General features: G+C 49.9%; 1 protein-coding gene and 2 long non-coding RNA genes across 7 annotated transcripts; 1 reads left to right on the top strand and 2 right to left on the bottom strand.

Annotated features, from left to right (window-relative positions):
• Positions 1-6,206: 6,206 nt before the first annotated feature.
• ANKRD54 (ankyrin repeat domain 54) lies at positions 6,207-17,679 on the bottom strand. 5 transcript variants are annotated; one of them, XM_038550629.1, is made up of 8 exons: positions 17,293-17,679; positions 15,659-15,706; positions 10,697-10,795; positions 8,725-8,796; positions 8,198-8,245; positions 7,998-8,122; positions 7,692-7,799; positions 6,207-7,328 (listed from the first exon to the last, which is right to left on the bottom strand). In XM_038550629.1, the coding sequence occupies exons 1-8, from the start codon at positions 17,612-17,614 to the stop codon at positions 7,254-7,256; spliced, it is 897 nt and encodes a 298-aa protein (XP_038406557.1). In that variant the 5' UTR covers positions 17,615-17,679; the 3' UTR covers positions 6,207-7,253. The 5 variants fall into 5 exon arrangements, with proteins under 5 accessions (XP_038406557.1, XP_038406561.1, XP_038406556.1 ...); XM_038550633.1 differs by having other exon boundaries at positions 10,697-10,790; positions 17,293-17,675; XM_038550628.1 differs by having other exon boundaries at positions 7,998-8,245; positions 17,293-17,667.
• A 22-nt stretch (positions 17,680-17,701) lies between these two features.
• LOC111097655 lies at positions 17,702-19,385 on the top strand. Its single transcript, XR_005365602.1, has 2 exons — positions 17,702-18,820; positions 19,162-19,385. It is a non-coding gene; the product is annotated as an uncharacterized LOC111097655 (long non-coding RNA).
• A 6,120-nt stretch (positions 19,386-25,505) lies between these two features.
• Positions 25,506-27,010, bottom strand: LOC111097654. Its single transcript, XR_005365601.1, has 2 exons — positions 26,484-27,010; positions 25,506-25,623 (listed from the first exon to the last, which is right to left on the bottom strand). It is a non-coding gene; the product is annotated as an uncharacterized LOC111097654 (long non-coding RNA).
• Between the last annotated feature and the right edge of the window lie 29 nt (positions 27,011-27,039).

Here is a 27,039-nt window from a genome sequence, read left to right as displayed (position 1 = left end):
GGTAGTGATGCCACTGAAGGTTTTCAGGATGGGCCCCATCAAACGTGTGGTTAGAAAGCCCCCAGCATTGCCATGTAGAGGCTGGGTTGGAGGTGCCAGGGTGGCAGTGAGCAGCCCAACTTGAAGGCTGCTCTGTGAGCCTTTGTTTTCTTTTGTTTTTTAAAGATTTTATTTATTTATTCATGGGAGATGGAGGGATTGGACAGAGAGAGAGAGGCAGAGACACAGGCAGAGGGAGAAGCAGGCTCCATGTAAGGAGCTGATGTAGGACTCGGTCCCAGGACTCCAGGATCATGCCCTGAGCCAAAGCAGATGCCCAACTGCTGAGCCACCCAGGCATCCCCCAAGCCTTTGGCCAGGAAAGCTGCCACCAAGGGCCTGGCCTAGGACTGGGAAACTATTTTGCCTTGGATTTGGCAGGAAGATTGATGGCCTGCTGTTGGGCTTGGGCTTGGGCTTGGCTTCAGAGGCTCCTGGGCCTGCTCAGGGGCTAATGAAATGCTTGGAAGAGCAGATGGTCATAGTACTTTGGTTCAGAGAGAGCTGTGAGTCCTGTAGGGCCACAGGCAGCCACTGGGGGCTGGAGGAGAGGCTGAGGGAGCCCTGGCCATTTTCTGAGGCCCAGGAGAATCCACCCAACCTGAGCCCCCTTGCAGGGTCTCTGGGTGAGCCTGGGGGCAGCCTGGGGGGTCCTGGCAGGAGTTTAGGTGGAAGGAGGTTTGAATCCTGCAGGCCTCTCATCCTCCTATTTGTGCAGACCTCTTAGGGATAGGTCTGCAGTGTTCACGCCTAGGCACTTACTAGGTACAAAGTTCTTCTGCAGGAAGAAAAGGCAGAAGCATGGGGGGTTTGGGGAGCCCATAAGGCCTTAACCCTGGGCAGGCAGGGAAGACTTCCCAGAGGAGCTGGTGCCCACGCCAAGTCCTAAGGTGGGAGTTAATCAGGGCAGATGGGGAAGGGAAAGATGGAATAACATGGGCATGGGCCACCTGGAGTCGGGCAGCATGGTGGGCTGAGGAGCTGCAACAGGGTACTGGGGAGCCCCAGCAGGAAGTGAGGTGGGAGCGGGGCGGGGGGAGGGTCACAAAGGATTCTGTAGGTCCTCTCTGAAACTGATGCTGGACTTTGTCCTGAGGGCAAGAGGGAGCCACGGAAAGGTTGTAAACAAAAGAGGAAACTTGCCAGATTCACTCTACAGGGAACTTTCTGGCTGCAAGGCAGGTTTCCTGGGGAGGAGGGCAGAATGAGATGGGGTGGGGTAGGGAGACCAGTTAGGAGACATGAAAGTGTCTAGACGGTGATAGCAGTTGGGGATGTGTGGACCGCCGGGACAACCACTTACAAGGTACAGTCGTCGGGACTTGGTGACTACATGTTCAGGGGGTGTCCCAGATGACATCCCAGACTTCTGGCTGGGGCTACTGGGGGTGGCAGAGGGGATAATGGGGGCACAGGTTTGGGGGGGACACGCTGAGACTGAGGGGCCCGGGGGCTCTCTGGGAGTTTCCGTGGAGCACCTGCTGCACTCAAGCCTTGTGCTTGGCCCTGGAACATGACTCATCTGCTTTAGAGTTTGGAGATGGAAAAACTGAGGCTCAGAGAGATTGTGCCACTTGCCCAAGATCACAGAGCTGGCCCCAAACAGCCCCCCTCGGGTCTGTCTGATTTCAGTTCCATGGTCTTTAGGGAGAAGGGGCAGGAAGGAGTGGTTGAAGCATGGAGGGAGGAACTGGCATGTGCAAAGGTGACCCCCACCCCCCTACCCCACCCTGTGTAACAGCTGTAGCCGGAGCTCAAGCTCTGTCCTGGGCAAGGTGACTGGGGTGAGGACCCTGGCAGAGCTGCTCAACCCCTCCCCCTGCTTCAGGCTGCCAGGACCCACGTCATCCATCAACTACGAGGTGTGTGTCTGGGGACATAAATCCCAATTAACCACCCGACACTTCGTGTTAATGAACACCAGTTCCTCAGCTCTGACGCAGGGCTCATTTGTGAGCCACCGGCTGGATCTAAGAAGGCACGAGGCCAGAGGAAAAAGCCATGCAGGGGTGGGATTGTTTCTGGTGTAAGAGAACCAGACTCCGATTTATCGAAGCATTTGCTCAGGGCCAATCGGTAGCTCAGGCTCAGTGCAGGGGTGATACCAAAGCAGAGGAGGGGTGGTGAGGAGGGCTTGCGGGGCGAGAGTGCGAGCTTAGGTTACCTGGGATCCTGGGGAGGGTGCTGGCCTCAGCATCTGATAGACCTGCCAGGTCTACTCAGAGAGGTGGCATGGTGCAGGGGTCAGGGCGTGGACTCTGGGCCCCCATGTTGGGTTTGAATCCTGGCCTCTGTGCCCCATGCCCCTGGCCTCTCTATGCCCTTGCTCTGTCAGAGCCGAGTCCCGTTGAGGCAGGCCACCTTGGGTTGCTCACTGGCTGCTGCCACCTGTGTGTGACGTTGCCAGGGCTGCCCGGGCAGAGACTGGTCTCCAGCAAACCCTTCACAATCCAGCTGAAGAGGCGTGACTTACCCACCTCTGCCCCTCTGGGCGTCCATGGTGGGGGATGTGTCCATGGTACACGCTGTCTCCCAGGCTTTCAAAGTGGGAGAAAGTCACCAGGCTGCATGGGACCAGCCCCAGGGACAAGAGAACACTCTGATCCCAGGGCTGGGGCTTTGGGGGAAAGACTCTTGCTTCCCTGAACCTGTTTCCTTATGTGTAAAGGGAGTTGATCATATCTCCCTGATGCACCAAAGTCTCGGTGTTCATTTGAGAGCTAGCATCAGGGGGTTGGAGCTGTAATTCCCTTCGGGACCCATAAGATGGGGGGAGCCAGGGACTTTGTTGGGATCGCCCAGGCCTCAGATCAGCTTCCTGACTTCCTAAGCCTGCCTTGGGCTCAGCATCTGAAGCAGCCTGGGATGCAGGCAGCACTGTCAGGGATAGTGGCTTCCTCCCAGAGGGGCTTTTTCTGGGAGCTCAGTTCCTTTTTTTTTTTTTTTTAAAGATGTATTTATTCATTTATGATAGACACACACAGAGAGAGAGGCAGAGACACAGGAGGAGGGAGAAGCAGGCTCCATGCAGGGAGCCGGACGCGGGACTCGATCCCGGGACTCCAGGATCGCGCCCCAGCCCAAAGGCAGGCGCTAAACCGCTGAGCCACCCAAGGGATCCCCTGGGAGCTCAATTCCTGCTCTGGGTAAGAATGCCCCTGACCTCAGCGTGGAGGTGACAGCCTGCCTCACCTGGTTTCTGCCACGAGGGCAAATCTTCAGACCTCAAGATCTCTGCAGGCTCGTCCCAACTCCCTCTCTGGCCAACCTCTCACCCTCCTGGCCCTAGCACTCTCCACGCCAGTCTCCTGGTCCCACAACCAGCCTACGCCTGTCCTCCAGCCTCCAGGCCTGGCTCACGGTGTGCCCTCCACCTTCCCAGCTCTCCAGCCACCCCGGAGGGCTTGAAATAGTTGAGGCAACCACCAAAGGTCAGCAAGGGCCACTCCCGCCTCTCCACCTCGTACTGTCCTTTCTCTGACCCCTAGTGACCAGGTACCTGCTTCGTCTACCAAGTGTGCTATGTCATGTGCTCGGTCAGACTGAGCACCTGAGACTGGCCATGGAAACAGAGATGTTCACTCAGTAGGTCAGTTCCTTCCGATGGTGACCCAGGGACACTGGTGAACATTGCACTTTGGAAACCCTTAGCAGAAATTATGTTAGACCTGGGCTGGGCCTCGCTGGCTATCTGACCTCAAGGAATGTACTTTCTCTGGCTGAGCATCAGTTTTCTGCATCTATAAGATAGCAGCTGCACTATGTTGCCTACCTAACATTTTTTTGCAAGCACGAGAAAGCAAAGGATTGTGTATAAAGGGCCTGATGGCACCTAGTGGGAACTCAGCAAATGTCCTCACCCTTAGTTTTAGAAAACTCTGCTTCTGAGAAGGCTCTAATTTCGGGCATGGTGGAAACAGCATGAGCTTTGGGGGTGGTTCCCACCCAGTTGCCCAGTTGGGTCTCCCCCGCAAACCTGCATTTTCTCCGGTATCAAGAGCAACCCCGAGGCTAGTTATCTGGAAGGATGGTTGTGAGAACCTGTGAATATTTTTCCCTAAGCACTTACCACTGTTTGCCAGGGATTCGATCTCCCGTTCGCTGCTGTATTCCCACCTAGAGTGTAGCCCAGTGTTCAATAAGTATTTCTAACCCGAATGAAATGTGAGGTATAAAGCAAAGGCTGCTACCCAGAAGGTGAAATCTGTAGAGGTGGATTTTTCCCCATCTGCCCTTTCTCCTGCTCCCTCTACCCTCCCTGCCTCCCCAGTAACTCCCAGGCTGGCTAGTAACAGAATTAACTCTGAAGCAGGCAACCTCTGATGAGTGCTCTCTCCTGCTCCCTGCCCAACTCAGCCAGCTTACGGCCCACTTGTGTGCTTTCTGACTCACTCCAGCGTCTGGGGCAGACTTTAATGGGCTGGCTTTTCAGACAGATTTGGGGGTGCCGACATTTCCTGGCTGGAAATGGGGTGAGGCCGATTGGCTGGCTGCCTGGCTGTCTGGCAAGTGTTTGATGACTGGCCTATATGGCTTGGGAGGGAGTGGACGATAGTCCCTTCGCTGTTCCCAATGGCTCATTCTCATGGTTATGTGGTTACAGGGCCAGAAGTGGGTGGATGGGGCACCACAGGGGCGGAGGATGCTGCAGGGATGCCACCCGCTTTCCAGGTGGGGCTGGTTTGCTCCAGGCCAAGGACTTGTTAGGAGTTAGCCAGTGAGTGTCTGTCAGACTGTTCTAGAAACACCGGAAGTCCTCTAAAGGCCATTTCACAAAGTCCCAGCACTGCCCACCCTCTTGGCTATGCCAGTGCAAAGCAGCCTGCCCTAGGGGATAACTGATCTCAGAAGTCCCCAAGCAGTCCCCAGGATGCCCTTGGCAGGCCCCTGCCCTATCAGCTCCCAAAGTTCTATAGCAAGAGTTCCCAACTCTCTCTGTGTGGACCCTGCTGAGGTGGTCACTTTTGTTAGCAACACATGCACACTCTCCACACAGTCGTGTATGGTTTCAGGGGATTCAAACCTCTCTGAGGGCCCATTCACTGAACCCCTTAGACCTGAGGTTGAGAAACTCTTCACTTCTCTCTAGGGTGATCAGCCCCAGGGGTGTGGTTATGGGAGGCCCAGAGAAGGCAGGTCCCAAGGGAAGAGGCCCACTGACTTTGAGGTCCATTCCCTCCCACCCTGCCTCTCCTTTGCGGTGACTCTCCCCTACGCAGCCTCGCCCCCAGGACATGGGCCAAGGGGCCCTGTCCAGGACTCAGCCCCAGCAGAGCCCCTGGAGAGGGCAAACTCAAACGTGCTCCTGGACTTGAGGGAAGCAGGCTTCCTCAGAGTGAGAAAAGCCGCCCCACCTCTGTACTTCCCCCCACTCCCGCCCGCCCTAATGGCACCCCTCCCTTCAGCCCACCCCTACCTCACGGATCCCCCCTCAGCCTACCCCTCCCTCACAGGAGCACCTCCCTCCTCAACCCCTCCCCCAGAGCGCCCCCCACCCCCTTGTGACACCCTTCCCCCTAGGAGTCCCTCCCTCCCCCACGGTGCTCCAACCCCCATTCCACCATGTAGACAAGATAGTCAGTCACTTCTCTGCAGCAGCATCTTGGGCTCTGTGGAAACCTGACTGCTTCCTCCGCCCCCCTCTCTCCCAAGTCTTGGGGCTGGCAACACACTCCCCCCCCCAACCCTGCTGCCAACCCTGCTGACCTGGTGGGTCTACTCCCTTCACAGGGTGCTAAAGGCAGCCCCCCCCACCCCCGCCCCGCTCCCGTATCTCTGACCCACAGCGGCCCTTTTGTCTTCAGGGTCTGGGGAGCAGCTGGGCTCCATGGGTTCAGTTCCCATCTGATCAAGCTGGGCTTTGGGGGACAAGCTCCCCTTGCAAAGTAGCCAGGATTCCTGTGTGCTCAGATGGCAGTGGTGGGACTGGACAGCGTCCAGGGAGGACTGGACAGTGACCTGGGGAGAGTCTGTGTGTACACTGTAGTCACCGCCTGGGAGAGGGCCAGGCCAGGCCCTGCCTTTGGTGTGTCCACTGCCCACAAGGAGGGAAGAGTCTGCCCCTGCAGGGGCAGCAGTGGGCTGCGTCCTTTACAGTAAGCTCTGCACCTCCATGACTCCGTTAGTTTCCTGTCGCTGCTGCAACAAATGTCCACAGACCCAGCGGCTTAAAACAACACGTATTTATTCTCTTATAGTTCTGGCAGTCAGAATTCTAAGATCTGGGCTAAAGTCAAAGTGTCAGCAGGGCTGGTTCCCTCAGGAAGCTCTGAAGGGAGAATCCATTTGTTGCCTTTTCTAGCCTCTGTGGGCGCCGGCCTGCATTCCACAGCTCTGACCCCTTCCCACTATATCTCCTACTTCCTCTCTGACCTCCTGCCTTCCTCCCATAAGGAAGGAATCCCCAGGATTACATGAAGCCCACGGGGTTATTCCAGGAGTCACCTTGTCCAAAAATCATTAATGTAATTACATCTGCAAAGTCCCCTTTGCCCGATAGAGTAATGTTCCCAGGTTCATGGGATAAGAACATGGACATCGGGGGGGTGGGGGACACTATTCAGCCTACTACAGTTAGGCTGCAGAATGGACCACAAGGCCCTCCGGGTGTTTTAGCGCCAGGGAGAGAAAGGCTTTGGGTTCCGCGAGATCCTTCCTAACCTTGTATTTCTAAGGTCTAGGCCTCACCGACCCTCCCTTCCAACCAAGAGAAACTCACTGCAATGTCTCCTTGAACATCAGGTGACAAGTCTAAATCTAAGTGCTGGTGAGGGGTGCAGGGCCAGCCAAGAAGCCCCCGAGGATGACTGCCCAAAGCCCATACCCTGCTGGCTGTAAAGAGCCCCTGGCCAGGAAGAGACACAGAGAAAGGTCTGGGACCTGCCGAGGGTGCCAAGGAGGCCACAAGACAAGTGAGGCCTGCTAGGACAGTGCATGTTGGCCAGAGCTGAGATGTGGCTGTGGTGCTGTGGGAGCAGAGGAGGAAGCTGGAGCTGTGGTCCCAGCCCATGAAGATGAGACAGGCCGCGGCTGGGAGTGGGTCTGAAGTCAGTGAGAGGGCATCTCTGCCCCGGCAGCATCTGGGGGCAAGGGCCTCACCAGAGAGGTGCGGCTCCGAAGTCCCAGGCATTGGGCTTTTTTTTTTTGTAATGAGAGAGCAGTGGGGGGCAAGGGTGGGGCAGTGGCAGAGCAGGGAAGGCAGGGAGCCTCTCTTGCTACCTCTTCTCCATGTTCTGCATCTGCAAGCTGAGGGACGTGAAGCTGGCCAGGAGGTCGGTCACTTCATCCACCTGTAGGACCAAACCAAGGCTCCGTCACAGGTGCCACACCAGGCCCAGGGGTCTCAGCCCCCAGATCTCCACCCCAGTGCCAGAGACATGGAAGGTAGGGTTGTCTCTCCTCCCAGGGCACGTGGTGGCCTCACTGTGGGGACTACGCAACAGATAATCCTTGACTCCAGGTGGTCTCAGACGGCCCCAGAGAGAAGGCCACAAGTAGCTTCAAAGGAAGTAGACAGAGGCTTTGAGGTCTACAGTGCGCTATAACCCCACGACCGCGGCCTCTCTCCACTAGGAGTGACTGTGTCACAGCAGAGAGGCACTGGCCTGAGGCTCCTGCCAGGCCCTGGGCCTAGCCCTGCAGCTGCAGCTCACCTGCTCTTTGGTGCTCGTCATCTGGAGGCGGGTACAGAGATCATCCAGCCGCTCCCGCTGCTCGTGCCGCCCCAGGCGCTCCAGGTATTCCCTCAGCATCTGGATGATCTGGAACAAGGGGCTGGGCTCAGCTGCTGGGGGTTCTAGCCAGGAGGCCCAGAGAGAGCTGGGGGTGGAGCAGGTGCCAAACGGGGTTGGCGGGAAGCAACCAGGAGCCCTAGTGCTGGAGGCAGGTGTGTCTGTGGCTAGGGCAGCACCTGCCCTGTGCTTGTTTGCAGCTGTGGGCTCAGCATGAGGGACACTCACCTGCTTCACCTCCAGCCGCACAGCCTCCAGGCACTGGGAGTGGCCTTCCTGCAGGATGTTCAGCTTTGACTTGGCCAGGTGCAGGGGCGTGCGGCCAGCTCGGTCCAGGGCGTCCACACGGGCCCCTGAAGGGGCAGGTGGAGTAAGTACTGTGGAGGGTGAGGGCAGGAAAGGGGGGCGCAGGGGAAGGGAGCACATACCTCCTCGTAGCAGTGTAGTGATGACAGGGACGTGGTTGGTGCAGGCCGCTGAGGAAGAAGAATAGGGACTTGAGAGTCCAGGACACCAAGGCTTGGCCCTGTGTGCCTGCTGGGGGAGGGGAATGAGACTCCCAAGTGTGCCCGCTCTAGGTCACACTTCCAGAGATGGCATCACCAAGACAGCCATGGGGCAGGTCCAATCCATCTCCCTCCCTGTACAGCTAGGGAGACTGAGGCTTGGAGACGGGACCTGCCTGTGAGCCACAGTGTGGGTCAGCCACAGGCAGGAACAAGCTCTGCTGAGGTGTTTAGGTTACTAAAACAGCTATGCTCAGGGCACGACCATGTGGTTGACCAAAGGAGAATTCCAGGAGACACAGACCAAGGGGAGTGAGGCCCCAGGGGGCCCGGGCTCTCCCTGGCTGATAGGAGATCCTGCTGGGAGCTTGCAGGACCCTAGGCTTGCCATCCAAGGAGCCTGTCTGTGCTGCGGAGAATGGTGTCCTGGCAGCTTCTCAGGCACTCACCCAGGTGCAGTGGCGTGTTCCCCAGCCCATCTCGCTGGTTGGGATCAGCCCCATGGTCCAGGAGCAGCTGTACTGGAAACAGGAAAACCCACGAAGAGTTGTTGGAGGACTTCAAAGGACTGGACCCAAGCCCCCACCCCTAACCTAACTAAAGAGGCTTCCTCAAATCAAAGTGTGGGACACTGAAAGCAGACACAGTTCTCTATATTGTTTCGTTCATTCATTTGTTCATTTATTCGTTCACTTACAGGGTTCATGTGCAGGAGTCTCAGGGACAGGGACTGAGGATTCTGGGAGAGCCTTCTGGCCTATGCAGGTTGGAAAGGACTGGGATTTTAAGGGTTAAAGAAAGCTCTTTCAAAAAAAAGAAAGCTCTTTCAACAGTGGTGGCTGCTTGTAAAGGCTTTCAAGGAGGCTTCCTGCTCTTTCCATAGCCACGTGCCAAAGTGGGAATTAGGCCAAAAGCTGATGCTGAGCACCTTCCTCCCTGAGAGTCTCTGTGCCACCTCAAGGGTGGGCTGTGGTATTGCCAGGGCCCATCATTAGCAGACTAATGCATATGACGAGCCCAGGCTAAGGCCCACGCCATATACAGAAACTAATGTGAGAGGTATCATGGACCTAAATGTGAAAGCTCTAAGTCAGGCTCATAGAAGAAAATGAGACATCATCTTCATGACCTCAGGATAGGCAAAGATATCTTAAACAGGTCACAGAAATGTTAACCATAAAAAAGAAAAGATTGATACATTGGATTCATTCAAATTAAGAACTTACATTCATCAAAAGATACCACTCAGAGAACAAAAGATAAGATCAGAAAAGTTAAGTCATTTATATTTGACAAATGATTTGTATTCAGAATATACAAAGAATTTCTACACATCAATAAGAAAAAAAAAAAAACAGGCAGCTTGATTTAAAACACAGACAAAAGACTTGAACACAAAAGAGGATACGAGAATGGCCAATATATACATGAGCACGTGCACAACATTATTGGCCACCAGAGAAATGCAAATCAGACCACAGTGAGACGCCACCACACCAGAATGGCTAAAATTAAAAAGAGAATACCAAGCATCAGCAAGGATGTGGAAAAATGTGGAACTCTTACACTGCTGAGGGAGTGTATATTGGGCCACATGGTGGGAAATCGTGTGGAACTACATACTAAAGCTAAGTGTACGTGTACCCTAGCAAGTCAGCAACCCCACTCCTGCATTTTAATCTAACACAGTTACAACGCTTATATCCACCAAGTCACATGTACAAGAATGTTCATAGCAGCTTTATCCATAATAGCCCAAACCTACAAACAACACAGACATCCATCAACAGTAAAATGGATGAACTGTGGGACATCACACGATGAAATACCAACCAGCAATAAGAAAGGGAAGGCTCCCGATACAACAACATTCAGGGATGAATCTCAAGGATGTAAGTTTGAGTGAAAGACAGTACAAAAGAGTACATACTCTATGCTTCCATTTATGTGACATTCAAAACCAGGAAAACAAATCTATGGTGAACAAGGTCTACAAAGGGTTAAAGACTAGATGGGGCATCAGGTAGGCTGCTGGGATGCTGAAACTATTTCTTTTCATGGGCTTGAACTCATGACCCTGAGATCAAATCACATGCTCTACCAACTGAGCCAGCCAGGTGCCCCTGGAAATATTCTTTTTTTTTTTTCCTGGAAATATTCTTTAACTTGATCTGGATGGTGATAACACCAGTGGACACATACAGAAAGCTGTTTATACATTATACCACATGCAAAAAAGGACTTTAAAAAGGGAGAGAAGGGATTGTCCTGCTGCTGCCCTTGGCACTAAGTAAATGTTGCCTAAATGTCTTGAAAGACTGGCCCCCACCCTGGCTGTGCAGACAGCAGGTCTCCCCCCCTGCACCTCTGGACAGATGCTGCTTGGCCAGCCCCGCTCCCTCCCCCTTGACCAGGACTCACCGATCTGGTCATTGCCATTGCAGGAGGCAAAGTGCAGAGCTGTGCGGCCCTTGTCATCAGCTGCACAGGGATCCGCGCCATCTTCCAGAAGCTGCTGCACTGACACCACCAAGACACAGATAACAGGGGGACAGAGACAGTGTTAGCTAAGCGGCAGTCCCTGGACTTGAAAAGAAAGATGCTCGGGGTGCTTCTGGGCAAGCTTCCAGGTAAGGCATCCATGAGGCAGGGGAGACCGAGTCACGCCTGGGTGCTGGCCTCACAGGGGATGCCAAGACAAGGGACTTGTCCTCCTGAGGGCAGAACTGAGGACCACCAAATCTGGCTGCTCTGGCTCTGTGTCTAGGGATAGATCATAGAAGGATCTTGGCCCCCAGAGCCAGGAATTCTAGAATCACAAAAATCCCTGGCTGACTTTGGCCCCATATCCATTTGGATACACTCCCATTTTGGTTGGACACAGTGGCCTGAGCTGTTGGGCCTTTGCTCCTGGGAGGCAGCCCTTTAGTGGCCCAGAGCACAGGCCTGGGGCCATGCACGCGAAGTCCCAGGCTAAGCTGAGTAAGGAAGAAAGGAGGATGTTGCCCACAGCATGGGCCAGTGGAAAGAGCTGGGTTGGGGGCAGGAAAGCCTGAATTTGGGTCCCGATTCACCAGCAAATGGGAATAATCGCCCTGCCAATCTCCAGAGCTGCTATGATGGGAATAATGGATGTGAAATGTCTTCTTTGCGAAATGTGGAGCCATTATAAATTGTGAGGCATTATCTGCCACATGTGTATGTCCAACTGAAATGTAGAAATTGATGCCAAATATCATTTTGGAGCAACCAACATTTTTGTCTTTGGTAGCAAACCTCTCAAGGACTCCAGACAAAGCCCAGAATCCCCTCCTCTTTCTTCTCAGGCTCAGGTACCAATCCATCTCCTCAGTGCCCTGTTCACCCTGCTACTCTCACTTTAACAAGCTGTGCCATTTTTTTTTTTTTTAAAGACTTACTTTCTCTTTCTTTCTTTCTTTCTTTCTTTCTTTCTTTCTTTCTTTCTTTCTTTCTTTCTTTCTTTCTTTTTCTTTTCTTTCCTTCCTTCCTTCCTTCCTTCCTTCCTTCCTTCCTTCCTTCCTTCCTTCCTTCTTTCTTTCTTTCTGATAGTCACAGAGAGAGAAAGAGAGAGAGAGGCAGAGACATAGGCAGAGGGAGAAGCAGGCTCCATGCATCGGGAGCCCGATGTGGAATTCGATCCCGGGTCTCCAGGATCGCGCCCCGGGCCAAAGGCAGGCGCCAAACCACTGCACCACCCAGGGATCCCAAGCTGTGCCATTTTAAAGCATGGGAGCTGTACGCCGAGCAGCTACCTGGCACCAGGCACCTGTCTGCTATGCCCCTCGACAACCCGGCCAGGTGTCGTGTCCATTTAGCAAACCAGGAGAAGAGTCCTGGTCTGTAGAGTGGTACACTCACCCAGCTACCAGGAGGCAAAGCTGTGATGTAAACCCAGGCTTCTCTGGCTTCTCCGGCTCCAGAACTTACAAGAAATACATAACTTTGGTTTTTCTGGAGGTTTTGTTTCAGAAATGCTATCACTTTCTTTCTCTCCAATTATATTGTAGATTTTTTGGTTTTATCTTACTTAATACCTAGGACCTGGGTGGCTCACCAATTTGGCGCCTGCCTTCAGCCCAGGGTGTGATCCTGGAGTCCCAGGATCGAGTCCCACGTCAGGCTCCCTGCAAGGAGCCTGCTTCTCCCTCTGCCTGTGTCTCTGCCTCTCTCTCTCTCTCTCTGTCTCTCATGAATAAATAAATAAAATCTTAAAAAAAATAATACCTAGGACCATGATCGAATTTGTTCAGCTCCATGAACATTATTGACTAATTGAAGAAATGAATGAAGGTGATAGGAAAAGGTTTATGAGAGTCGAAGAGAAAGAAGAGTTTCCAGTCAGCTCAGGACATTCACCAAAAGACAACCATACCAAAGAGATAAGATAAAACTAAGAGTCAGTTCTCTTTCATGATTTGTACAGTTACAGTCTTATTGGAAAGCACTAGAAGCAGCATCTGGCAGAAGTCATCGAAATATGCATATCTTTTGATGGGATAACCCCATACACCTGGTTAATTATCTTAACAGTGAAAAACTTGGGCTCGGTGGGTGAAGCAGGTTAAGTGGGTTAAGCGTCTGACTCTTGATTTCGACTCAAGTCATGATCTAAGGTCCCTGAGATCGAGTCTTGTATCGGGCTCTGTGCTGAGCATGCAACCTGCTTAAGATTCTCTCTCTCCCTCTTCTTCTGTCCCTCCCCCACCCCAAAAAGAAAAATCATTCTGCAAATATATGACTAACTCTCACTTTGTTCCTCTGAAGACAGTGGGCAACCATTACAAATTGTGATTATAACTGGAGAATGGAATTATGAGATGATTTCTGCTTTTTACCTTATAAGCTTCAAAAAGTCATATAGTCATGTATTTATTCTGTAAGTAAGGAAAAAAAGAGGTTTCCATTTTGAAAAAAAACGAATGGTTACAAAGACTATGAAAAGTTATATGGGCTACAAAATTGTGTATCCGGCACAGTTTGCAAGTCCATAAAGAAAATTTCTCTGTATAGGAAAAAGGATAAGGATAGTCACCAATATATATACAGAAATTAGTTCCTTTGCTGATTATGGATGTTTTTCTTGCATATTTCTCTCATCTTCCAAACATTTTAAGTGTGTATGATTTTCATATATATGAAAATATATTATGATTTAACAATAGCAAAACATCAGTTTTATGTCCACTATAATTGCTGAACACACCAAAACCCCAACAAATGTGTAACAAAGGAAAAGGAAATGCAAACCATAACAGAAAAGGAGTAAAGAGGCTAACCCTACAGCCAAGGTCACCGTCAGCAAAAGCCTGATCATTCTGACAGCCATTTAGATATGAACGTGGGTGTGTTAGAGACTCTGACTGGAACATTACAGTATTTCTATCAAAACACTGAAACCACCATGTGAGTACTTGATTCAAGATGAACTAGGCTTTCTGTGCAAGGGAAGTATAATTCAAACAATCTCTGGCCACACACAAGAGGTATTAAAAAGAGAACACTTATCGTTTTTCCTTGAAAAAAAAAAAAAAAGCTATCTAGGTTGCTGCTCAAATATTCGAAAATGTTAAAGTTCATGGAAAAAAGACCAAAGTGAAAAGAGTTAGCCCTCCAGCTGCCAGGCCTGCTCACCATGCTACACCAGGGGTAAGGGAACCATCTTGAGGCCCACAGTTTAACACCCAGCCCCCTGAGGTAAACGACTTCCTGTCTGTGCTGGCTGTAAATGGGCTCTCTGATCCCATGGCCCTCAAGCGATGCTCACAACTTCTCTGTTGACCACAGCACAGCACCACCAAAACAGAATGATGGCCACTTGAGGCAGGTAGGATCACAGCCCCCAAGATGTCCATGCCCTAATCCTCAGTTTATTGAATAGGTTACCTTATGCAGCAAAGAAGACTTTGCAGATGTGAATAAGGTTAGGCACCTGAACTAGGAAGATTATTCTGGATTATTTAGGATAATCACACTAATCGCATAAGTACTTAAATCATAGTCCCTTTCCCTGCTGTGTGAGCCAGAGAGACAGCGGTGTGAGGACTCAGTCCATTGTTGCTGACTCTGAAGATGGAGGGAGAAGACTATGAGCCAAGGAATGTGGGTAACCCCTAGAAACTAGAGAAGGCAGGGAAACAGAGTCTCCCCTAGAGCTTCCAGAAAGAAATGCAGCCTGGCTGACACCTGACGTTCAGCATGGTGAGACCTGTGTTGGATTTCTGACCTCCAAAATTATGTGCTAAGAAATCTGTGCTATTAGGGATCCCTGGGTGGCGCAGCGGTTTGGCGCCTGCCTTTGGCCCAGGGCGCGATCCTGGAGACCCGGGATCGAATTCCACGTCGGGCTCCCGGTGCATGGAGCCTGCTTCTCCCTCTGCCTATGTCTCTGCCTCTCTCTCTCTCTCTCTCTATCATAAATTTAAAAAAAATTTTTTTTTAAATTAAAAAAAAAAGAAATCTGTGCTATTAAAAAAATAATACAAATTCTTCAAAAAGAAATTTGGGTTGTTTTAAACCAGCATGTTTGTGGTAATTTGTTGCAGCAGACATAGAAAACTAATATATGGATATGATGAGAAGCTTTCCCCTAGGACTTGTCCTTGTACCTCTGATGCTGCTACTCCCATCAGCCAATGGACACTGGAGAGCAACCATGCACACAAAAAAAAACCAGGGTGGTGTCCTGCTAGGAGCCCCTCTCATTCCATTTGGGTGTTCCGTCAACTAAACAAGTTTGAGAACCATTGACCCAACTACTGCAAAGCCTCAGTGAGCATTGAAGGTGGTGGTTCTGTTCGGGTGGTGGCTCTTCTGGCAGTTAAAGTTGACTGTTCGTTCCCATTAACCAAAACTTCTAAAAAGCTCCTACCCTGCTGCTCGGTGCCAGAGATACAAAAGCAGACATGGTCCCCACATCAGGGAGCCCACAGACTGAAAAACACTATGACATCAGGAAGTTCAGAGTGACAGGGAAGCATGGGAAGAGTGAGCATCTGAGCAAGACTAATGGGACACCTGGGTGGCTCAGTGGTTTAGCGCCTGCCTTTGGCTCAGAGCCTGATCCCAGGATCAGGGATCAAGTCCCACATTGGGCTCCCTGCAAGGAGCCTGCTTCTCCCTCTGCCTATGTCTCTGCCTCTCTCTCTGTGTCTCTCATGAATAAATAAATAAATCTTAAAAAAAAATAAGCCAGACTTATCTCTTGTAAGATGAATACAGTTACATGATATATATAGTGAGCCTAGTCCAGGGTGTGAGCTGGCATACTGAATTCAAGCACTGTCTTCCCAGGAATTGGTTGCCTGGATTTTTCTTTTCTTTTCCTAACCAGCCGGTGGGGCCAGACCTGCTTTGCACACTCACCTGTTTCCACGTCATTGGCATTGGCTGAGTCCCTCAGCCTCTTCAGAGCTGTGAAGAGAGCAAGAGAGCTCCAGTTAAAAACAAAATAAAACAGGAGCACCTGGGTGGCTCAGTGGTTGAGTGTCTTCTTTCAGCTCAGGACGTGATCCCCAGGTCCTGGGATGGAGTCCCATATGGGGCTCCCCGCAGGGAGCCTGCTTCTCCCTCTGCCTGTGTCCCTGCCTCTCTCTCTGTGTGTCTCTCATGAATAAATAAATAAAATCTAAAAAAATAAATAAAACAGTCATGATGAAGCAGAGAGTGGATGGCTTCCTAGTTGATCCACCATTCACCCACAAGAACATCTAAAGGGAAGGAAAGGCACCAGGATACAAGAGACGCTACCCTGGGAACAAGAAAAACTTGAAATGTATCACAGCTACACAGTGCAAAAAGCCACTTTCTGTAGCAAATCCTTCAAGGTCTTTGGAGCCAGATCTTGGCTCTGGCACTTAAAGTAGCTGGGTGACCTTGAGCAAGTTAGTTAAACCTCCTGGGCCTCAGGTTTATCATCTGGGAAAAAAAAAAAAAAAAAAAAAAAAAGGTTGAGCCCTATCCTGACAGCCCCAAGTTGTTGCAATTATATTCTCCAAAAGAGGCCATTCCCAAATAACTGAGTTAAATTTGGTAATTCCGAAGCAGAAACGCTTTTCTCCTATAAGGACGCTACCTCTGTATTAGAGAACAATGCCTTTGTCATCGGAGGGATGGTCAAAATTGCAAGCAGATACATTTAATGATTCCTTACTTCTGTATAGCCCTTTATGCTTTACACAGCACGTTCAAATTTTCATTTAATCTTAACAGCATGACTTAGATAAGGGTGGAATCACAGATAGTCCTAGAAGGGACACTAACATTTCCATTCTTAAATCTTTCAAGGCATTGGTTTCCGCGTCATCCCCAAATGTAAAAGACAATAGAGCCCACACACGAGCAGGAGTTTGACCTGGCCCATGTGGGTTGATGCCAGCACAGCCACTTTCTAGCTACCGGGGGTTGGAGCAAGGCAATCTCTCCGAGCCTCAGTTTCCTCTTCCATATAATGGGAACAGTATCTGGATCTCACTGAGTTACTGTGAGGACTGGAAATGAACACATGCCGGCCCAACAGTGTTTGGCACACCACCAAAGCAGGATAACCTGTACTGATTCACCCCCTGACTTAACTCCGGCAACATCCCCGTAAAGCAAGTATTGTAGTGGTTTACACACGGAAAAACTAAGGCTGGAAGTTTCTATAGTTTGCCTAAGGCTTCGAGGTAGAGGAGTCCAATCCCAGTCCGTGCAGTTAAAGGAGTTGCCGGAGCTTGGCCACAGGCTCCGGCCTCCCCCCCTCTTTGACGCTAAAAGCGTTCGCCCCAACACCCCCCCCCCCGCCCTTCTTTTTTTAATCTACTAAGAAACGCCTGGAGTCCTGAAAAGTTTCTGTTCAGGAATCCCCGAGCGCTTAAAGGCCGTCCCCTCCAGGTTCGCGGTCCTCGGTGCTCGCGGTCGGCGCGGGCCCGGAGCTCAGCCGTCCGCGGACCCGGTCGCGAGCGGCCGCGGCAGTCGGGGCCCCCGGGGTCCCGCCGCGGTCCCGCCGCGCTGCTCACCGTGCACCTCCTTGCCCGTGGGCCCGAGCCGCCGGTGGGGCCTGGCGCGCCTCAGCCGCCCGGCGGGGATCTTACGGCGCAGCTCGTCGCGGGGCTCCGCGTCCTGCTGCCACAGGACGTGGAGGTAGCGCAGCGGGGACTGCGCCCCGCCGGACGCCCGGCCCGAGAGGCCCGCGCCGCCGCCCAGCGCCGACCCGAAGTCTGCGAAGGAGAAGAGGCCCTCGCGGCCCGTCAGCGGCTCCGGCGCCACGGCGCACTCGCCGTCCGAGCTCGAGCGGCCCGAGCGCGGCTCGTCGTCCGCGCCCCCGTCGGCGGCTGCCATGGCAACGGCTCTGCGCGGGCCTGGCCGCGGGAGCCTCGTTCCGGGCCGACCAACCGACCCGCTTCCTCCGCCCTAAGCCTCGCTGTCAGCGGGCGAGCGGGCGGGCCGGGCCCGCAACCACGGCAACCGGGAGGGGGCGGGCTCCCGCCGCCAACAGCCAATCGGGCGTGGTTCGGGCGAGAGAATTGGTTTCCGGCGGCGTAATTGACGGACAGAACAACCAATCGCAAATATTAACCGCCCACGCCCTCACCGTACGTCGCCACCGGAGCCAATAAAACAGCTGAGTTTAGGACACTTTTTTTCTCTCTCTCTCTCTCTCTCTCTCTTTTTTTTTTTTTTTAAACTCTCACCAACTTCCCGAAAGATAACGGGCAGATGCTTTAACCAATCACCTCAGGGGAGCTGCAGCCAATCACTGAGGAAAGCGAAGAAGCCGCCCTCCAGGGATAAACAGGGCTACATTTTAAATCGCGAACGAAAGAGGGGGGTCTTCCCGGTGGAAGTGCGTAGTGTAAGAAAGTAAGAATGTGTCAACGTTTGGGGCTCTTCCGCAAAGGGGGGAGTAATAGCTTCTGAAGCGGAACGATCCCTTTGGTGAGGGTTCCAGTCACTGACTTACGAAGAATTTTAATTCAACGTGACTGCCCCACAGCGACGCCGCAGTCGGCGAGCCGGTCACCGAGCCAGGAACCGTGTGTCCAGGGCGCAGGCTCAGCCCCGCCGCCCGCGCCGCCCGCGGTGATGCGCACAGCCCACGGGACACGCAGGGGCTCCGCGCGGCGGACCGGCCCCGCGACCCCTCTCACCACCCGGCCGCCCAGCAGGACGTCCATACGCTGGACGAGGAGCGGGAGGAGCGGACGCCGGACACCAGCGACTTGCGTGCGGATGCCGCGCGCCCCGGACCACGGCCTGGGTCCAGGCGAAAGTTCTTCCTTCTCCCTCAACCCACTAAAAATGTAATCTTTCCCCTGACAGTTGAAAAACACCTTCAGAATTTGCGGTGCTCTCGGAACACCACCGTGAGGTTTCTCGTGATACTGTGTGGAGAAAAGCGCTGTTTTATTTGATCTCTGCCCCACGTATGCCTACTCCCCTTGTGGTTACAAGGAAACCGAGGAAAGAAATGAACACCGAACACGCATCGCTTACCAACTGCTTGATGTATTTTATATGATTTCTCCCTCACAAGAACCTTAGCAGGTAGATGTTATTATACCCACTTTGCTCATCAGGAAATTGAGGTCTGGAGATGTTATATGAACCCATGTACAGGATTAGAAAGAACTGGGATTTGAGCCCCTCAAAGTCCTCTCTTTCCACCATACTGTTTTCTTTAATGAAGAGCCTGCTGGGAACCTAGTTCCAGAAAGCTTAAGGGACATCTGGGTGTTTATACCTTACTCCTGCTGAATGTATCTGGAAATAACTTTATTATTCATTCCGTGTAATAACCTCCAAAGTTGTCTTCATCCCTCCAGCCTCTCTTTGTAGAATTCAAGGTGCATATGCTGGCTAAGGTACAATTCTTTTTGTGTCTGTAGGATCTGCCTACCCAGGTTAAAGTGCAAACCCGTTATTCTAGCAGTCAGCCGTTGTCTTCCGCCTACTAGTGGGTCCGGTCTTCGAGCAATCTGGTCAACTAAATATGTGTACATGTCACAATCTTTTCATTTGAACAGACTCTCTAAACATTTGGAGTTAATTGTTACTTCCCATTTTAAAAACCAACTTTGTTGGCGTATTAATTATATAGCCCAACCTTCCAGTGTGTTTCAGGAACCACTTGTTATTTTGGATTAGAAGAATGGGATGTGTGTTGAATGTGAATCAAGTTATGCTAAAGGCTTTAGACTGGAACTTGAGCTGTATTCCCCAAAATGCCTGGCTCAGCAATGGGCACCACTGCATTGTAACTATTTGGCTGACTGACCCATTGACTGACTGAATGAGAAAGGATAGTATACCCCAGTGGTTAAAACCATCAACTTTAGAGGCTTAAGAATGTGGGGCTATGGCTTCAAGCAATGACTTTACCTTTCTGAGCCTCAGTGGAGGTATTAGTAGGACCTATATCATGTGGTTATCACAAGACTAAGTGATATGCTGTGAGTAAAGCACAGAGCTTGGCCCAGAGTTAGTGCTCAAAAAATGGTAACTATTGCCATTATTATAATAAATAAGGATAGGGGATCCCTGGGTGGCGCAGCGGTTTAGCGCCTGCCTTTGGCCCAGGGCGCGGTCCTGGAGACCCGGGATCGAATCCCACGTGGGGCTCCCGGTGCATGGAGCCTGCTTCTCCCTCTGCCTGTGTCTCTGCCTCTCTCTCTCTCTCTCTGTGTGTGTGTGACTATCATAAATAAATTTAAAAAAATTTATAAATAAGGATAGGATGCAAGCTATGGCCCATGCAGATCCTATGCAACATTAGGCCCATCACACTGGCTTGAACTTGACCTATGACCTATGAACTTGACCTTGAACTTGACAATCATTCATACTAGTCCTTTTTATTCAGCTAATCAGCAAATAAAATATGGAGTACTTGGTGGGAGACAAAGAAAATGCCTATAATGCTTGCCTTGTGGGAAAAGCTTCCACCTGGGAATCCAGGACTTGGGCTCTAAGTCCCGTCTGGACCAAACTCACCTCCTGATTTGGAGTTAAGTGTTTCCTTTCTTTAGGCCTCAGTCTTGTCTTCCTGTAGGAAGGTATTATTCTAGGTCAGATATTGACACCGGCTCAGTTCCAGATTCAGTAGGACTTTCCTTTCATTTTTCTCTCATTACGTTGGCCTGCACAGTATTTTAGAGCAATCTGAACTGAATGCCAACATTTAAAAATGGAGAACTTTTATGAACATTAAAAAAAAAATCTCCAGATTCTTTTTCTTTTTCTTTTTTTAAGATTTTATTTATTTATTCGTGAGAGACACAGGCAGAGAGAGAAGCAGGCTCCATGCAAGGAGCCTGACGTGGGACTCAATCCCAGGTCTCCAAGATCATGCCCTGGGCCACTGGGGCTGCCCAAATCTTCAGATTCTTTTAAAAACGGGAGATATAGCAACACAGGACCAGCCCTCCCACATGGCACATGGGTGCCTGCAGACAACTCTCCCCTTTAGATGGGATATAGTATTGTGGTTTGCCACAGTCCCCACCACTCCCTCCTGAGCCTTATAGGCAGTTGCCATTTATTGCCATACTTCTGCTGTTGTTTTTCTTAGGCAGAGCTAATAGGAAATTAATATATTTCTTGTCTTCATTAAATGTGGAATAACAGCAACGAATGTGGAGGGAAATGATCTAGTATCTGAAAATATGTCATATGGTGATTGCATGCCTTTTTAATAGCATGCTAGAGAATTGCTTGTAAACCCACATAAGAGCCATCTGACTCTCTAGGGAAATCTAACTTTGACAGCAATTGATTAGCATCCAGTGACGTTTTCCAACTCTGTAAAGTTAGAAGTTAGCTTGTAGGAAACTGATAAGATGCAATAATTTTTGCACGTCTGATGAAGAAAATAATCCCAAAGATTATAGTTTTATTATCCCATAGGGCATGAAGTATGATTAGCAATTATAATTCAGTATTCCTTTTTTATACATATTTTTAAGATTTTACTTATTTATTCATGAGAGACACACAGAGGCAGAGACATAGGCAGAGGGAGAAGCAGGCTCCCCCTAGGGAGCCCGATGTGGGACTCAATCCCAGGACCCCGGGAGACCACCTGAGCCAAAGGCACTCAACCACTGAGCCACCCAAGTGTATTCTTTAACTCTTCAAATTCTTTCCAAACCAGCTCTGTCATATTGTTGGTTCCTTCATTAGCAAATAAATAACCTTCCTCTTTATTGTATGAGAATTGTATCTTTAATTTCTTAAGGGTATTAATCTTTTGTCATTGTGTAAGTTCCAAAATTGTTTTGGTTATTTGTTATGTTATTGTTAATTATAATTTAAAAATCACATTTATTGAGATATGAATTACCTATAGTAAAATTCCCACATTTGAAGTGCGCAAGGTTGATGATTTTTGACAAATGTATATACTTAGGTTAACAACCACCCCAGTCAAGATAGAGAACATGACAATGTTATATATATATATATAAACAATTAGAGAGTTGCTCTTTTAGGCTAGAAAGGGCCCTGTGTTTTCAGAAAAGAAAATAATTATTGAGGTACCTGGGTGGCTCAGTTTGTTAAAGGTCTGACTCTTGATTTCAGCTCATGTTGTGATCTCAGGGTCCTGGGATCAAGCCCCATGTCAAAGTCGGCTTGGGGATTCTCTCTCCCTCTCCCTCTGCCCCTCCCTCTCACTCATGCTCTTTCTCTCTGAAATAAATAAATAAATCTTTTTAAAAAGTTATTATTTAGGGCAGCCCGGGTGGCTCAGCAGTTTAGCGCCGCCTTCAGCCCAGGGTGTGATCCTTGAGACCCCGGGATCGAGTCCCATGTCTGGCTCCCTGCCTGGAGCCTCCTTCTCCCACTGTCTGTGTCTGTGCGTCTCTGTGTGTGTTTGTGTGTGTGTCTCATGAATAAATAAATAAAATATTTTTTTTAAAAGTGATTATTTATTTGTGGTATTAAAATAGAGACAGCGGGCAGCCCGGGTGGCGCAGCGGTTTAGCAACGCCTGCAGCCCAGGGCGTGGTCCTGGAGACCCGGGATTGAGTCCCACATCAGGCTCCCTGCATGGAGCCTGCTTCTCCCTCTGCCTGTGTCTCTGCCTCTCTCTCTAGCTGTGTGTCTGTGAATAAATAAATAAAATATTAAAAAAAACAATAAAATAGAGACAGCAGGCCCCAAAGAGAGTCACTTGCGCTAAGCCCCACAGCTGTAAACCACGACTTAATACCTAACCTAATTGCAGCTTCAAACCCACCCGGTCTACCTCTCTCTCACCACCTGGAATGTAGCCTTTAACCGGTCACCATGGAGTTACATGGGCAGCACTAGTGAGATAATTTGCCAGATAGAGCCTTTCCATTCGTCTTAGGAAGCAGATCTTGCCTGCAAGTGTACATTCTTTGCAAATACTTTCCTTTTTCTGCCCCCTTTCTGCCTTTTATTTTTTAAACAGATTTTTAAAAAAGATTTGAGAGAATGTGCACAAGCACAATTGGGGGAAGGGCAGAGGGAGAGAGAGAATCCTCAAGCAAAATCCCCAGTGGGGAGCCAATGCAGGGCTCAATCCCAGGCCCCAAGATAATGACCTGAACCGAAATCAAGAGTCAGATGCTTAACCATCTGAGCCACCCAAGCATCACCCCCCCTCCATCCTTTCTGCCTTTTAAAACCTTTCCTTGGGCAGCCCGGGTTGCTCAGTGGTCAGTGCCACTTTCAGTCCAGGGCCCGATCCTGGACACCTGGGATGGAGTCCTGAGTCGGGCTCCCTGCGTGGAGCCTGCTTCTCCCTCTGCCTGTGTCTCTGCCTCTGTGTCTCTAATGAGTAAATAAATAAAATCTTTAAAAAATATAAAAATAAAACCTTTCCTTGCCTACAGCTCAGTGGAGCTCTTGTTTTAAGATTTTATTTATTTATTTATTCATGAGAGACACAGAGAGAGGCAGAGACAGGCAGAAGCAGGCTCCCCACAAGGAGCCTGATGCAGGGCTTGATACCAGACCCCAGGATCATGCCCTGAGCCAATGGCAGACACTCAACTGCGGAGCCACCCAGGTGAATGGAGCTCTTTTCTATCACTAGATGGGCTACATGAATTGTTGAATAAAGCCAATTTGATCCTTAAATTTACTTAGTTCAACTTGTGTGTTGTGAACAGTGGGCAAGAACAATAGTCTTGATGTCCATGGTGAAAGAGAAGATAGAATTTAGCAGGTCAGGAAATAGCCTGCTACTTCACTGTTGTTTTTTGATTTTTTTTTTTTTAGATTTATTTATATATTTGAGAGAGAGGGAGAGAGAATACAGAGGTAGAGGGAGAAGCAGACTTCCCACTGAGCAGGGAGCCCAATGCGGGACTTGATCCCAGGACCCTGGGATCGTGACCCGAGCTGAAGGCAGACGCCCTAACAGACTGAGCCACCCAGGCGCCCATTCTTTGTTTTTGTCTAGTTGACTCCTTGTACCAGATGATCCCTTAAGGAGCCTCTATTTCTGACTTGTAGAGACTGAGCTCCTGCTCTCCCAAGGTCCACCTCCCACCGCAGTAAATGAGGGGTAGCAGGGGTTTGTGAGACCATGCTCAAGAGACCCAAATAAGCAGGACAGTAAGTGAGCTATGGAGAGACGCAGAGTTCTTGGGAAGTGGAGCTTGGAATGAACCCAGCTGAAGAGACCAGGCAGATGGTAAAATATAACTAATGGCTTTTCTGAGTCAGAGTTTCCTGCCTCAGATCCCAGGCAAAAGAAGATCAAGAGAAGTAGGAAGGCTTTTCAGCTGCTGAATCCTCTTGATGGCTCCCCCAGCTAGAATTATCCCAGGGGCTTTGGTCTGTCCACAGTTTCTTTGCCTTTGAGGTACTGCTTTTCCATTAACAAGGGACCCTTTCAAAATCAAACACCATGTGATCAGACATTTCATAGTCTGTAATGGGGTTCTGGCTGCTTTCAGGTCAGGTTGCAATTCTTTATTCCTTTATTTATTTTTTCAAAGTTGCATTTCTAAGATATTTTATTTATTTATTTATTTATTTATTTATTTATTTATTTATTTATTTATTTATTTATTTATGAGAGACACGGAGAGACGCAGAGACACAGGCAGAGGGAGAAGCAGGCTCCATTCGGGGAGCCCGAGGCTGGACTCAATCCCAGGACCACGGGATCAGGCCTTGAGCCGAAGGCAGATGCCAGCCAGGTGCCCCTCAAAGTTGCATTTCTTAGTGGGCTTAAGATGCTGCCAAGTGATGGTCTAAATTTCATTTCAAATGCAGTTCTCCAAATATGGATTGAGAATTGCAAGCAGGAAGGGTGAGGTAGTATTACACTACCAGTGAGATGATATTGGTTTGGACAAGAATGATGGAAACAAGGTGGTAACATTTGAGAGGGAATATTTTGAAGGAGGAGCCAGCAAAATGCAGATGTACTGAAAGGTGTGGCATGAGAGTCAAGTCAAGGGTGGTTCAATTCAACTGAACAAGTTGAAGTTGCCCTTAATTAAGATGGGGAATACTGTGGAAGGAACAAGTTTGAGACAGAAAATCAGAAGCTCCATAGAGATGTGTTAAGTTTGAAGTGCCTTCAGACATGCAGGTATTTACATGGGCCAATGAGCCCACTTCTGGGATGGAGTGGAGACATAAATGTGGGGAGTCAACAGCATATAAGTGATATTTATTTATTTATGATTTTAGTTTATTCATGAGAGACAGAGAGAGAGAGAGAGAAAGAGAGAGGCAGAGACACAGGCAGAGAGAAGCAAGCTCCACTCAGGGAGCCCAATGTGGGACTTGATCCTGGGACTCCAGGATCATGACCTGAGCCATAGGCAGACACTCAACCTGCTGAGCCACCCAGGCGTCCCATATGAGTGATATTTAAACCTACTGGACCAGACAAGCCACCCAGAGGGTGAAGACAGAGAAAGAGACCAAGCCCAGGGAGAAGAGGCAGTCCGCTAATTAGTGATTGGAGAGCTGAGGAGGATCAACAAAAGAAAATGAGCAAGAGTAGCCAGTGAGGAAGGTCCTTTCAAAACCTTTACCAACTATTCTCTGTTAGAGTGTAAATCCTGGAAGAGATAGAAAATAACAAATACACATATGTACATGAATATATACATGAATATACAAATTATAAATACATATATATATAGACACTCAGGTGGTTATAAACAAGGGATCCAAGTTTTTGTTGACTGAAACTTACCTGAAGAATAAAAGAATTAGAAATTACAAAAACAAAACCAGGTAGGAGAGAGAATATTTATTTAGAACAAGAAATCACAACACAAATTGTGGGAGAAATCAGCCCATCACATATTGCAATTTGTAACTTCCAAAAGCTGACAAGAGAAGCGTCATTAAATCTGGAAAACAAACATATTTGTTAAGTTTCTTAAACACCTCCATAATATTTTTTTAGGCCGAATAATGCTTTGATCGCCTCTTTAGAGGACAACAATTTCATATCATTTTCCATAATGAGAATGAAAAAATAATTTAGTCGTTCCTCTAGCATGTTAGACCAACATTCATTACTTATTATTTTTATTGTATTTTAAATTTCAGTAGTTAACGGTGTCAGATTAGTTTCCGGTGTAAAAAAGCAAAGCAAAAACGCGGCACGAGGGGGGGCGGGGCAGGGTACCCCAATCCTAAACAGGATCTCAGAGAACTGAGGGTGACAGAACCGGCCTTGCAGATACCTGGGAGGACTGCATTCGGTAATCCACACCAGGTAAATGTGAAACCGAAAGACCAAAGGCGGAGTGTACCTCACAGGGAAAAACAGGAAGAGCTGTTTTGACAAGAGCAAGCGGAGGCTCACCTAAGGTGAGAGAGCCATGCTTCAAGTCACACAGCAACTCAGCAGCAGAGCTGGGACTGGAATCTACATTTCTTTTTTTTTTTTTTTTTTTAAGATTTTATTTATTCATTCATGAGAGAGAGAGAGAGAGAGGCAGAGACACAGGCTCACAGTGAAGCAGGCTCCACGCAGGGAGCCCGACTCCGGACTCGATCCCGGCTCTCCAGGACCACGCCCTGGGCCGAAAGCAGGCGCTGAACCGCTAAGCCACCCAGGGATCCCCCGGAATCTAGATTTCTATTAGGCGTTGCGGATGCGCAGCTGACCATACTGAGGCCCTGAACCCACCTGCCGGTGTCGGCTGGTTTTATAACCCGATCCCTAGCTCGAGGCCTCCCAACGTCCGTTTTGAAAACTGACCTCAGCCAGAGTGGATGCTGCAGGGGCGAGCCCCAAACCACAGCTGGCTTCACGCTGCCTGCTCCAGCCTCAGTGTCCAAAGTTGGCAGGCGCCTTTTTTCAATGACCTCTCGCTGCATGGGACCAAGTCTCAACTTTTACACCGGTACGTTTAGTCTTCTGAGGCCGATCATTTGAAGTTTCTTGCCGCAGGCAAACTGCTTAGACCTGAATCCAACCTCAGGCCCCCGACACCCGAATTTTATTTCTCGCGAGAAATCGCCCGAGGAGGCTGTCAGCCATCTTTGGTGTGGCTTCGTTTCTAGGGTCTCTTAACTTTGCCCCGTCTTTATTATGCCGAAGCGGTTCAGCCTTATTTCTGAGTTGGCGCAAGCACTATAGAGTCGCCCTTCCTCGTAAAGCCTCTAATTGAAGAAGGAAGGAGAAGTCAGGTATTCGTCGTCTCCGCCCTTCTCGACGTGGCGGTCTCCTATGGCTGGCGGCTTCCTGTAGACTTCCGGCTTCCCGGCAGGCCCGAGCGGGGCTGGACTTCCGGCCTCACGACGCAGGCGCGGGC

Source organism: Canis lupus, chromosome 10 (assembly GCF_011100685.1).
Source record: "Canis lupus familiaris isolate Mischka breed German Shepherd chromosome 10, alternate assembly UU_Cfam_GSD_1.0, whole genome shotgun sequence".
NCBI lineage: Eukaryota > Metazoa > Chordata > Mammalia > Carnivora > Canidae > Canis > Canis lupus.
This window is presented reverse-complemented; position numbering and strand designations above follow the sequence as displayed.